The sequence below is a fragment of the Ranitomeya variabilis genome, chromosome 5 (assembly GCF_051348905.1).
Source record: "Ranitomeya variabilis isolate aRanVar5 chromosome 5, aRanVar5.hap1, whole genome shotgun sequence".
Taxonomy (NCBI): domain Eukaryota; kingdom Metazoa; phylum Chordata; class Amphibia; order Anura; family Dendrobatidae; genus Ranitomeya; species Ranitomeya variabilis.
The window spans coordinates 630,067,952-630,082,424 of NC_135236.1; the positions used below are offsets into that span (position 1 = coordinate 630,067,952).

The 14,473-nt window shown below is 38.6% G+C and overlaps 1 protein-coding gene across 44 annotated transcripts in view; it reads left to right on the forward strand.

Annotated features, from left to right (window-relative positions):
- The window catches only part of LOC143776637 (protocadherin gamma-C5-like), a 671,321-nt gene that overhangs the window by 552,813 nt on the left and 104,035 nt on the right, over positions 1-14,473 (forward strand). For 2 of the 44 annotated variants that reach the window (XM_077266250.1, XM_077266255.1), the window contains exon 1: positions 2,489-5,086. The exons of the other annotated variants lie outside the window; for them this stretch is intronic. In XM_077266250.1, coding sequence (XP_077122365.1) covers positions 2,666-5,086 — 2,421 coding nt within the window. In that variant the 5' untranslated portion in view covers positions 2,489-2,665. Of the gene's footprint in view, positions 1-2,488; positions 5,087-14,473 lie in introns of those variants that run through there. 44 annotated transcript variants of the gene reach the window in all.

Sequence of the window (14,473 nt, forward strand, 5' to 3'; positions counted from 1 at the left end):
GGGGGTATTCTACCTCTACCACATACAAGAACATAAAAATACATTTGACCGTTGCATGCCAGGGAGCAATCCATCAGCTCCCACTACTGTTACACATACATCCTGAAGATCTGTGTGATTATCTTGTCATTTTATCAATGATCGGGCATTATATGACAACATCCAGTATCTGTATAGTTAACTTACTATAAAAGCAATTAAGGCGTCATGCAAAGAGCCAAATTATGTCACTCTACCTATATTTGCTTCTCGGTTCCTATATTTGCTTCTCGTTTTATATAAATGCAGTGGTGATTTTGTTAATGTCAAATTTTATCACAAGAAATCAAATTATAGATGTTTTAAGAATTAAGCATTACTTTTAGATAGGAAGAATATCCCCATTAATATGCATCCTGACAAAGCCTATGCATATGGCTGATATGGCTGCACCACTTTTCCAGTCCTGCTTTATTCCACATCTCTAAATACACAGGAGAGGTCAGGACTCTCCAAGGCTTACATGAGAAGGATAACATGGAGCAGCGACTTGTGATTGCAGTGCGTGACCATGGAGAACCTTCTTGCTTGCCGGGTAGCAGTGTGCTCCTCACATTGTAAACATGGCTGCACCTTTGGTCCGATCTGTGCATCCTAAGATGCTGATAGCCGAGGCAGCTTTGACTCTGTAGCATTGGAGAAGCACAGCAACTGCTAAGATGGCAGAATTAAGTGGTTTGTGTAGCTGCAGAGCAGAGCTTGCAAGCTGTATAGCAGAAAGCTTGCAAGTGCATGCCCCTTGCCTAGGAAACCTGCCACTTGTGATTGACTGCAGTGGTCTCTAGTGACCTTAGCAACAAGTCAAAAACAATAGAATTCAAATTCCCTCCATTCTTAAGAGTATTTTTGATAAGTATGCTCCAAAGTTGCGTGTTACAATTTTGAGACAAACATTTTAATGTGATGAAGTCGATTTTATGTTTGCTTACCTCTGTACATAATGTCTAGCTATTGAAGCAATAAAATAAAAACGAAAGCAGACACACATTTTGATGCATATATCTCTGTATGTTCATACTTAGACAACCCACATATACTATTCCTCACAAATCCTTAAATTGTCTTTTCAACCTAATGCATGAATACAAATTGTAGGACAATTATTGATCAACTTGTATTTAGGGAAACCCAAGTTCAAAAGGGTTTATTGCATTTGAAAACCTTATAACAGCTTGGGTTTAAATGGGCATGTTTTAGCAATTAATTGAAAATAACTAGAAAAACCTTAACAAATGTGTTTCAAAAAGAAAACCAATGTCCATAAGCCTAGATAAGGCATGTGGATGTCATAGGATTGGCACCATGAGGATAGTTGTCTACAACTGTTCTTAGTTCTACCTATTGATGTTCAAGGGTTTATACTGATGGTCAGCAATTAGACAGCAGATCATCAGTAGCAAAAGAGTTTGTCTACACGATAAAACCCCTATATGGTCTATATTTAGCAATGAGAATTTATTGTACTTGCTGCAGGTAAATTCGCCTGATATGTTCAGTAATTATTACATTAATTTGAAGGTATTTCTGTTGAAGGTGTTTGGTACCTTCACATTTTTACTGTCTTAATTTTTAAAACGTTCATGCTATAGGCAAGACAAAAGATTAACGTTACTTCTAGTATTCTCTTCGAGACCACCTCTAGATGCTTGACAGTCAGGAATGGCCTTCAAATGCAATGATTTTCACAAATCAAAGAAGGGATAATCTGTATGGCAATCTTGCTGCACATCAGATGGAATAATTTACTTACTGAATTAACAACTGATGCGCTGTATATTTTCTTCTTTGAAACACGTGACCATCACAATAACGCTGGTAATTCCTGTTGTTAAAATTACTTGTCAAGTGGTGCAATTGTTGAAAAACATCTAGATAGCAATTATTACATAAAAAACTACATGATAAAGGCATGTGTGTGTGCATGCGTGTATATGTGTGTGCTTGTGAATGTGTATGTGCACATGTATATGTGTACATATGTGTGTATGTGTATTGTGTGTGTATGTGCGTGAGTGTGAATATGTTTGTGTGTATGTGCATGTATGTGAGTGTGTATGTATATGTCCATGTAAGTATGTGTGTGTGTATATATGTGTGTGTGTGCCTGTGATTTTACATGTTCCACAATACATGAAAATATAACAATAACTTCATTAAAAGTAAAAATGTATATATTTCACATTTTTTTCATTTCAAAATGTATTAGCATTTACTCTTTTAAAATGTATTTAACTATCAATTAATTGAATTTTATCACTTTGTAATACAAAGTGATGACAGTTTTATTTTCAGATTTTAGTCTCATATAACAGTGTATTTTAATATATTTGTTTGTAAATGCAGTTATCACTGTTGGTCAGGAGAGGGCAGACACGTCATCCTGATTCTTTGTTAGGAGATCTGTTCATGTCAGCTGTGCGCTCTCCTCCCCCTGGCTCAGTGATTCACCCTCCCATCGTCTCTCACACAAAGAAGAGCTGCTGCTCCGATGAGAGCCCTGCGGATGATTTCAATGCAGGAAAACCAGGATTTTCCCGTTCCTAGGATTTATATTTTCGCTGCTCACACACTTGGATTGATGGGATGATGATTATTCTGTACACATTTTAGAAGAAGGATTTAAGATATGGACAATCAGAGCTTTGTGAAGGCTTGGAAATGGCAAGTAGCTTTCTCCCTTCTCCTTTGTAGCTGGGGCTGGGTCTCTGGGCAGCTGCGTTATTCTGTTGCTGAGGAGTCTCATCCAGGGACTGTTGTGGGGAACGTGGCTCAGGATCTGGGGGTGAATCTGGCTGATATTAGTAGAAGGAGACTGAGTTTGGGGTCAGAAGGAAACAGCAGATTCTTTTCTATAGAGCAGAAGAATGGAGCTCTGGTGGTATATGAGCGGATTGATAGGGAGAGCCTGTGTGGATCCAGCCTGAGCTGTGTCCTGCATTTAGAGGCTGTGGCTGAGGATCCCCTGGAGCTGCACAGTCTGGAGATAGACATTCTGGATATTAATGATAATTCTCCATTTTTTTCAAACACTAATCAGATTATAAAAATTACAGAACAATTTACAAGCCCTGGTGTGCAGTTCCCTTTGGAAAATGCACAGGATTTGGATATAGGTATTAATGGTATCAGTCAGTACAGACTAAACCCAAATCCATATTTTTCATTATCTATAACAAAAGAATCTGGAAATTTTATTGCTGAGTTAGTGGTAGAAAAAATTCTAGATAGAGAAGAGAAATCAGAGCACAAGCTTATTCTCACTGCCATAGATGGGGGAGATCCAGCCAGATCCGGATCCACTCAGCTAACAATCATTGTGTCAGATATCAATGATAATGCTCCAGTATTCGATCAGCCACGTTATAAGGTGAACATACCAGAGAATGTGCCTTTAAAAACCGTGATAATAAAGCTAAATGCTACAGATTCAGATGAGGGAGTAAACAGTGAATTCACATATTCCTTAGACCAACGTACTTCAAGTTCGGCCAAGGAAATATTCGATATAAACCCAATTACAGGTGAAGTATTTATTAAAGGTCCAGTGGATTTTGAAGTTGCCACTATTTATGAATTATTAATAAAAGCTATAGATAAAGGATCTCCAAAGCTTGAGGGCAGATGTCGTGTCCAGATTGAAATAGAAGACTTGAATGATAATATTCCAGAAATTACTTTTGTATTCAAAAACAAGGAAATCCCTGAGAATGCCCCTATAGGAACCGTAGCAGGATTTATTACTGTAAGAGACAAAGACACCGGGAAAAATGGAGAAACAAAGCTCATAGCATCCCCAGATTTACCGTTTACATGCCAGCCCATGTCACAGCGTTACGCTCTGGTCACTAGTGGACATCTGGACAGGGAGAAGCTCTCACAATATACCATTATACTGACGGCATCAGATCTGGGGTCTCCGTCTCTCAGCAGCCAGATTACAATCAGCCTTAATATCTCTGATGTGAATGATAATCCTCCAGCATTTCTGCACAATGTGTACAATGCCTTCATACCAGAAAACAATGAGGTCGGCAGACTATTATGTTCGGTATCTGCTGTAGATCCGGATGAAGGAGCTAATGCAAACCTCATTTACTCCATCTCTGAGAGCCACATCCATGGTTCTTCTGTCTCTTCATTTGTCTACATTAACTCCGACACCGGGAATATTTATGCACAAAGGTCTTTTGACTACGAACAACTCCAGGTTCTGCAGATCACAGCGAGAGTGGAAGATTCTGGATCTCCAAAATTATCCTCCAATGTTTCCATCTTCATATTTATTCTGGATACAAATGACAACCCTCCCACTATCTTATACCCAAAGAACACAGCAGACACCATTGCTCAGGAGACCATCCCAAGGTCTGCAGCTGCTGGGTATTTAGTCAGCAAGGTGTCTGCCGTGGATGTGGATTCTGGGCACAATGCCTGGCTCCTCTATAGTCTTGTTCAGTCTGCCAGTCCTGCTTTATTCCACATCTCTGAATATACAGGAGAGGTCAGGACTCTCCGAGGTTTACATGAGATGGATAACATGGAGCAGCAACTGGTGATTGTCGTCAGTGACCATGGAGAACCTTCTATGACCAGCACAGCTACCATCATTGTGAATATATTAGACTCTGTGGCTCAGGAAAGTCCTAAATCTCAAGACTTTCTTACAAATGCGAAATCTGCTCCAGACCTTACTCTGTATCTTATCGTCTCCCTTGTGGCCATCAGCGCAGTTTTTCTGGTCACATTTTCTATATTACTTGTCCGGTGCCTTAGAAAGAATTATGATTCTGGGTGTGGACTCTGCTTCTCTGATAAATCCCTTTCTACGTCCTACATGGATCAGTACAAACCAACCCTTTACCTGAACTCAGATGGGACACTGAAGTACATGGAGGTGCGGATGGCTCCACCAGAGGTTCCGGGGTCTTGTTACCCGGCTTGTTTCCCTCCTGCAGATATTCCAGGTTTTACACTGAGTAAAACTGACAATATTCCACAATTAAGTGAACCATTATCTAGCTCTAATTGGTGTAACAATCTAAATCAGGTGAGATATTAGTGACACATTTTCTGTCTTATTATGCCCTTTTATGTGATGTAGCTTTTTAATTAAAATGCATTATTTTGTGATTGAACATTGTGTATCGGATGTCTAAAGGTGGATTTCTTTGTTTGATTGAATATTACAAAATATATAAGCCATTAGACAATTTTCCCACTACGCTAAATACAAAACACTTTTGTAGGTTTTCCTGCTGTATTGGCGGATACTGTGCATTGTAAAGTCATGTGTTAGTTTATTCATGAAATTTGTAATATATGCACTTCATTTCAGGTATGACCCTTTTTGTGGGAAACTTTTTATTTTCTATTTTGTCTTCGGATGGATTTTTTGTCTTTTCTGTTTTTTCTTAGTGTGGATTACTTTTTATCTATAAGGTCTGATGTATGTGACTGGTCCTTTTTGTACAGAACTATTCCTGGTGCCCATACTAAACATCTGTAATCCTTTTATTTAAAGTACAAATACACAAATACATATATGTTACATGTTCCATCTCTTTCTGGGGATTTTTAGCTACAAACATTGCTTCTATAGTAGGGAACTGGTGTCTCATTGAAAACATTGTGTATTGGCCAATGGAATGCCCATGGCTCAGTAATATAGAAGGGTATAGAGGGTATATACCACCATGCAGGCTTTGTGATGTGCATATCTGTTGGGTAATAGTGATGGCTTAGCTGAATACTATAATGGTGAATTTATAATCTTCTATACAGTATATGAGTAGAAATAATACATAGATGTTGCGGCTCCTCCATTTGAGAATAATGTAGCTATTCATGGGTAAGAGGTCATGAGCTCAGCCATAGTGATGAGCGAGTGTACTCGTTGCTCGGGTTTTCCAGAGCACGCTCGGGTGATCTCCGAGTATTTGTTAGTGTTCGGAGATATAGTTTTCATCACCTCAGCTGAATGATTTACAGCTACTAGCCACCCTGAGTACATGTGGGGGTTGCCTGGTTGCTAGGGAATCCCCTCATGTAATCAAGCTGGCTAGTAGCTTTAAATCATTTAGCTGAGGCGATGAAAGCTAAATCTCTGAACACTAACAAATACTCGGAGACCACCCGAGCGTGCTCTGGAAAACCCGAGCAACGAGAATATTCGCTCATCACTACTCAGCTATGCTTTATTAATGCATTATGTTCACTCTTTATAAAGGTTTTGAAACCAGAATATATGATGAAAAAAATTCAATATGTATGTAGAACATAGAAGAATAGAGGAATGATAAATGCTAGCTAGAAATGAGTGAATTGAATTCATGTTGAGTTTAACAGTAATTTTTTATTTGTCAGAATCCATTAATTATCTATTTATCAGAATGATTTGATAACATTTAGTATACTAGAGGCTGGGATGATGCAAGTTATAGGCCTCCTGTGGCATTATGGTGTTTGTTGGGAATTTCTGTCGATCTACAGGTCCTTCTCAAAAAATTAGCATATAGTGTTAAATTTCATTATTTACCATAATGTAATGATTACAATTAAACTTTCATATATTATAGATTCATTATCCACCAACTGAAATTTGTCAGGTCTTTTATTGTTTTAATACTGATGATTTTGGCATACAACTCCTGATAACCCAAAAAACCTGTCTCAATAAATTAGCATATCAAGAAAAGGTTCTCTAAATGACCTATTACCCTAATCTTCTGAATCAACTAATTAACTCTAAACACATGCAAAAGATACCCGAGGCTTTTAAAAACTCCCTGCCTGGTTCATTACTCAAAACCCCCATCATGGGTAAGACTAGCGACCTGACAGATGTCAAGAAGGCCATCATTGACACCCTCAAGCAAGAGGGTAAGACCCAGAAAGAAATTTCTCAACAAATAGGCTGTTCCCAGAGTGCTGTATCAAGGCACCTCAATGGTAAGTCTGTTGGAAGGAAACAATGTGGCAGAAAACGCTGTACAACGAGAAGAGGTGACCGGACTCTGAGGAAGATTGTGGAGAAGGACCGATTCCAGACCTTGGGGAACCTGAGGAAGCAGTGGACTGAGTCTGGCGTGTGCAGGAAATGGGCTACAGGTGCCGCATTCCCCAGGTAAAGCCACTTTTGAACCATAAACAGCGGCAGAAGCGCCTGACCTGGGCTACAGAGAAGCAGCACTGGACTGTTGCTAAGTGGTCCCAAGTACTTTTTTCTGATGAAAGCAAATTTTGCATGTCATTCGGAAATCAAGGTGCCAGAGTCTGGAGGAAGACTGGGGAGAAGGAAATGCCAAAATGCCTGAAGTCCAGTGTCAAGTACCCACAGTCAGTGATGGTGTGGGGTGCCATGTCAGCTGCTGGTGTTGGTCCACTGTGTTTCATCAAGGGCAGGGTCAATGCAGCTAGCTATCAGGAGATTTTGGAGCACTTCATGCTTCCATCGGCTGAAATGCTTTATGGAGATGAAGATTTCATTTTTCAGCACGACCTGGCACCTGCTCACAGTGCCAAAACCACTGGTAAATGGTTTACTGACCATGGTATTACTGTGCTCAATTGGCCTGCCAACTCTCCTGACCTGAACCCCATAGAGAATCTGTGGGATATTGTGAAGAGAAAGTTGAGAGACGCAAGACCCAACACTCTGGATGAGCTTAAGGCCGCTATTGAAGCATCCTGGGCCTCCATAACATCTCAGCAGTGTCACAGGCTGATTGCCTCCATGCCACGCCGCATTGGAGCAGTCATTTCTGCCAAAGGATTCCCGACCAAGTATTGAGTGCATAACTGAACATTATTATTTGATGGTTTTTTTGTTTGGTATTAAAAAACACTTTTATTTGATTGGTCGGGTGAAATATGCTAATTTATTGAGACAGGTTTTTTGGGTTATCAGGAGTTGTATGCCAAAATCATCAGTATTAAAACAATAAAAGACCTGACAAATTTCAGTTGGTGGATAATGAATCTATAATATATGAAAGTTTAATTGTAATCATTATATTATGGTAAATAATGAAATTTAACACTATATGCTAATTTTTTGAGAAGGACCTGTATGTATTGCTTGCAGATGCCCGGTTTGCTCTGCAGTTCTTTGCTCTGATATAAAGACACCATGCTGAAATCATGACTCTCGTATGTGATGCCCTCATAGAGTATGTAGATAGAGGTTTTCTTCAAGGAACAACTCCTTTACAAAAAAAAATGTTTGGTTATGGTCTAAAAATTATTGATATTTAGTCACAAAATTGGAGCATGCTTCACATTTCGCTTAATTGTTACTGATAAATGTTAATTGGTTACCAGATAAGAAAAAATGCATTTATAACAAGGCAAATTAATTTTGTTAATGAAATGTGCCCTGGAAAACATTACATTTATAACTACAGGACTGACTTTCTCCAATCGATAATAAGGCTTGAATAAGTCACAAATTTCTTATTAATATCCGTAGCCAACATCGATAACCTTACCGTATCCCTCAAAGTTAAAGCAACACTCCAGCATTTTGTTTTTTAATTCAGCGCTGGAATTGGGCTTCTAATGTAAGTTTTCTCTCCCTCTATTATACTTCACAATCGCCATCTTCAGCTCTTCCCAGTGCTGCTTTGGTCCTTTGCCGCCATCTTGTGCCCATAACTTCTGACTGACCAGATGTCGGAAGTATTGGTCACAAGTTCTCCGTGTAAGTCAATAAGGGCCTCATTCTGGCCCTCATAGGCTTTCATTGAGTTGTGACTTACGAATCGCTCCAGCAAACACTGGAGCAATCTGGCAAGTCACACATTTCTGGAGAAAACCGTCCCTGCACCAACAAAAGATGAAGCTGGCAGCTGGTAAGTAAGAAACTATGTGCAGGAAACTTAGAATAGTAGCACCACTCCGGTGCAGAAGTAATAAATAACACTGGAGTGTTGAGTTAAGCTGAATTTACATTAAGGCTATGTGCACATGGGATTGTATGTGTTTTTGCAATGTTTTTTCGCAGCGAAAATACCGCAAAAACGGATGCACAACACAACCCATTGAATTCAATGGGATTCCGCAATGCTTTGCTAATGCTGCGTATTTTTCAATGGCAGAATCATATCGAAGAAAAATATGCAGTATGCTCATTCTTTGTGCAGAATCGCGGCGATTCCGCACACATAGGAATGCATTAATCTGCTTAATTTCCGCATATGGCTGTGCCCCATGCGCAAAAGTAAGTGGATCATGTGCGGATGGTACCCAGGGTGGAGGAGAGGAGACTCTCCTCCAGGCCCTTAAAAAATAATTAAAATAAAAAATAGTTATATACATACCTTCTGGCGGCACCCAGACTAACCAGCCCAGGCCTTAGCGATGCTCCCGGCAGCTCCCGTTCCCAGTGAAGCCATGCGTCAATGACCTGTGATGACATAGCTGTCTCACATGATGCTACATCATCTGGGGTCATTGTCGCAAGGCTTCCCTGGGAGCAGGAGTTGCCGGGAGCATCACAAGGATCGGGAAGGCTGGGGAGGCCGCCGGAAGGTGAGAATATCATGATTTTTTAATGTTTTAATTATTTTTAACATTATATCTTTTTACTATTGATGCTGCATAGGCAGCATCAATAGTAAAAAGTTGTTCACACTTATCAAACACTATGTTTGACAAATGTGACCAACCTGTCAATCAGTTTTCCAAGCGATGCTACAGATCGCTTGGAAAGCGCTAGCATTCTGCAAGCTAATTACGCTTGCAAAATGCTAGTGTTTAGTGGGAATATGCATGCCAATTCCGCACGCGTATTTCCAGTGGCAGGGAGTTGTGGAATTTCCACGGAAATTTACGCATCAATTCCGCAATGTGTGCACACAGCCTAAAAGATAATCGTGAACAAGCATTCTTAAAATTGCACACCATAAAAGATTGCTGTCTCAGCAGCGCAACATCTTGTATAAACAGGACCTGTGATGCCGAGGACAATGTCAGCCTACAGTCTCTGAATAATCCATTACAGATCGCTCAGTGTGCATCATTTACTCCAATCTGGCTACATAGACAGGCTGTTAAATGACTAACAATTGGTAAAAAACTGTCATATCGCACCACAGATTAGTCCATGTAAACGGACCCTTAGTTTAGAACTAAATTGCAAATAGACAGAGCTTTGGAATAGAAGGTGGTTGGAGTCATTATCTAATTTGCTTGACAGAGTTGTCCACGTCTGGGGACACTTTTTTGACATTTATCTTTGATGTGGCCAGTGGTTATAAATCAGTTGAGAGGGGCTCAATAATAAGCAGCTAAAAAAGTCACACACTCTTCCATTGGACCACTGAAATGAGCTATCTGATGGATTCTCAGTTACCTCATGCTGTAATCAGCAATACAGAGTGCAAACAGTGCAAAATTTTTGAGGCAATTTTGTCATCTGATTCATCCTGTCCAAATTGCAGACATCATGAGTGATTGCAGCCAGGAATTTTTTCCTCTGAAATCCTTTGGCATTTCAGATGAAACATGGGATAAAGAAAAAGTCAGGGACTAGATTAGTCTGATGCTGCCCCTCGTTTGTGCATGGGTAGAGATCTGTCAATCACCTGCAGCATCACTGGGAACAGTCTGCCAGGGTGGTGCTGGACTAGTCTGGTCTCTGGCTATGGATCTTTCATTTATATAATGAGAGTGTTTCATAGAATAATGTACTTGACTACAGTCGTGTAGCCAGGCTATGACTCCTTTGACCCACATTTTGGGCAGTATGAATCAGATAACAGGTTTCCTTCAATCAAACCTAATTACTAATTATTTTTATCGAAATATATTTACATTTAAGTAAGAAAAAATTGTCTCCAAAGAAGGACATTCCCTTCAAGTTCACTGCATATTTTTGATTGTGATCAAACATCTGTGTTGTTTATGATAATTTATAGACTTTTAATTAACATAAAAGAAGACAGTTTTGAAAAAAAAGCAATGTAATATTCTCATCACTAACAAAGTGTATAAAGAAATAAACAGTTCCATCGACGGCTTATTAAAGTGAATAATCTACATAGACTAAAACATTTTCATAGTACTTAGACAATGGAATTCATAAGCTCTTTATTCATAGAGATAAGGCGTTTTACAGTATTATATCCATTATCATGTAAATGCCAGCAAGGTGGATAGCATGGTGGCTCAGTGGTCAGCACTGCAGCCTTGCACCGCTGGGGTCCTGGGTTCACTTCCAACCAAGGACAACATCTTCAAGGAGTTTGTATGCTCTCCAAATGTTTACGTTTGTTTCCTCTGGGTTTTTCAGTTTCCTCCCACACTCCAAGGACATAATGATGGGGAATTTATATTGTGAGCCCTAATGGGGACAGAGATGATAATGTTTGTAAAGTGCTGTGGAATTAATGGCACTATGTAAGCGAATAAAATAAAAAGGTGATACATTTTGGATGCTGGAAATAACTGCTGCGTATATGCACAGGGAGCGCTGGTGACCTAAAATAAATCAAGTCTTAGCTACGAAAAATAACATATTTTCTAGAGCAATATGACCTAAACTCCAGTACTCACGGCTCAAACAGATCATAATTTCAAGATTGTCTTAGTAATGCACAGGTGAGAGAACCTGTGCCAATTTCTGAGGCCTTGATAGCAATTTCATCATGTGTGCAATATTAACCCCTTAACAGAGACAATTTTCTCATTTTTACAACAAAATTTACAAAACCATATTTTTTAGGGACCACCTCACATTTAAAGTCATTTTGAGGGGTCTATATGATAGAAAATACCCAAAAATGACACCATTCTTAAAACTGCACCCCTCAAGGTGCTCAAAACCACACTCAAGAAGTTTATTAACCCTTTATGTGCTTCACTGGAACTGAAGCAATGTGGAAGGAAAAAATTAGCATTTAACTATTTTTTTACAAACATTTTACTACAGAGCCAATTTTTTTTTATTTACACAATTGTAAAAAGAGAAAATTAACAACATAAGTGGGGGTAAACACGCACGGCAGAGCTTGGGAGAGAATGAGTGCGCCATGTCGCGTTTGGAGACCCCCTGATATACTTAAACAGTGGAAACCCCCCAATTCTAAATCCAACCCTAACCTCAACACACCCCTAACCCTAATCCCAACCCTAACCATAACCCTAATCACAACCCTAACCACAACCCTAACCCTAACGCACCCCTAACCCTAATCCCAACCCTATCCCTAATCTCAAATCTAACCCCAACCCTAACCCTAATCCAAACCCTAACCCTAATCCTAACCCTAATCCTAATCCCAACCCTAGCCCTAACTTTAGCCCCAACCCTAAACCTAACTTTAGCCCCAACTTTAACCCTAACTTTAGCCCAACTGTAACCCTAATGGGTAAATGGAAATAAATATATTTCTTTGTTTTATTATTTTTCTTTAACTACCGGCGGTGATAAAGGGGGGTTTATGCACTATTTTTTTTTATTTTGATCTCTGTGATAGGGAAGCAATAGGAAAAAATCTCCCTAATGTTGCCAGGTGCCAGCCGGCAGGTCTCGGCGGGTGCACTGCACATGCGCCCGCCATTTTCTCCCAGAAGAAGAAGCCGGAGGTCCAGGGAACTTTAGAGGCAATGCATGGACAGTGGATGTTCCGGAGGGGGGGATCGGGGACCCTATTTCTCTCTTCTCTGATGTGCAATCACATCAGAGGAGAGAGAAATTAAATGGAAAATCACACTTTTTTTGCGGTTGCCGTTTTATGATTAATAAGAAAAATATTACATAAAGAGTATATGCATATATATTTGTAGTAGAAATCAGATCATCACAATTTTCTGTTTTAAATTGAATCCTGTCAGCTGTATCATCCCTCCTAAGCTGTCTATATGGACATGCAGGTCATAGGAAGCTGAATAAAATGATATTTTGATTTCTGCAATCAAATGTCTTATTCCAAAGAAATCCATATTTTTTAATATGTAGATGAGCTTTCCACGCAATGTGCTGTACAGAGATCTACATGAGCATCTGCCTCCAGAGCTTATATTAGATAAAATTTGGAGTTACCAGTGTGAGACATGTAACGAACACAGGATGGTAGAACTAAACTTAAATTCTTGCAAACACATTTATTGCAGCGCTCTGAGCTCTGCTGTGTTATAACAATATTACAACCTTGTCTGCCTGTGAGACGGAAGCTGAGAGGAACCTGGAGAAGTGTGAGGTATAATCACACACAGCTCTGCAGTGAGATCAGGAGAGCATAGTGCTGCCTTTACATATCACACTGTAATCTAAGCTCTGGAGGCAGAGTTATCTTCCAGAAAACATCTTCCCCAGATCCTGAAAGATGTCATTTATGTATAAGAAGAATGTGGTTTTCTCTGGAAGAAGACATCAGATCACAGATATCAAAGTATCATTTTATTCAGCTTCCCATGACCTGAGTGCTCATAGACGGCATAGGAGGGTTGATCCTACCGACAGAATCTCTTTAATGAAATTGTAAATCTACATTATGGTGTCTATGCTCTTACTGTAATTACAGACCAAGACATCATACTGCATATACTGCAGAGGACTGTATGTAGTTGTGTGAATTAAAGCTGTATCATGACACTTTATCTTTGTCTATAGATCCATTCCATATGTAATTTTGTTTCGCTAACTATATTTATATTGTAGTATTCTATCATAATATTAAATCATATTATGCCATAAATTAAATTAATTAAGTATAATCATCACTGCTTGATGACCCAGGGGTTCTTCAGTTCCTTAGAATGCTGATCATATATATTTTACACTTAAATTGCTTTTTCTTCTAAAGTTTTACTATATTATGTATATATATATATATAAATATATATATATATATATATATATATATATATATATATATATATATATATATATATATATATATATATATATGAAAAATAGGGATGAGTGAAAAAATTTATATATATATATATATACATATATATATATATAGAAATGAAGATGCTGTTAATCTAATGTAGGTACTGTCATTATAATTTCTTCATACTGATTCTTTCCTTGAAGGACAGAGATGTGAGATAGTGCAAAAATGTTTTATATTTTTGCTTATGGTTTTTGGAGGTATCTATCTTATCATTATTGTGAATATTACTTTTGTTACCCATTAATTCAATGCAGCAATAGTGATAGACTTGTAATATTAGGAAATATGCATTTATATGTACTTTTTCCTCAAGGAAATATTGTAGTGTATTTTAGTATGTTGGTATTTAGGTACCTGAAAATTCTAGTTATTATCAGTAAAATATATTATTAATAAATACAATATTTAAATTTTATTTATGTAGGGAATTTCTGGAAAACTCTCTAGCTCGTAATTTATAGGAGAATATTTTATTTCTCAGTCTTTTCAAGATAAATTAAAAAATCAGATGTTGCAGTAATCATTCTTGGCCA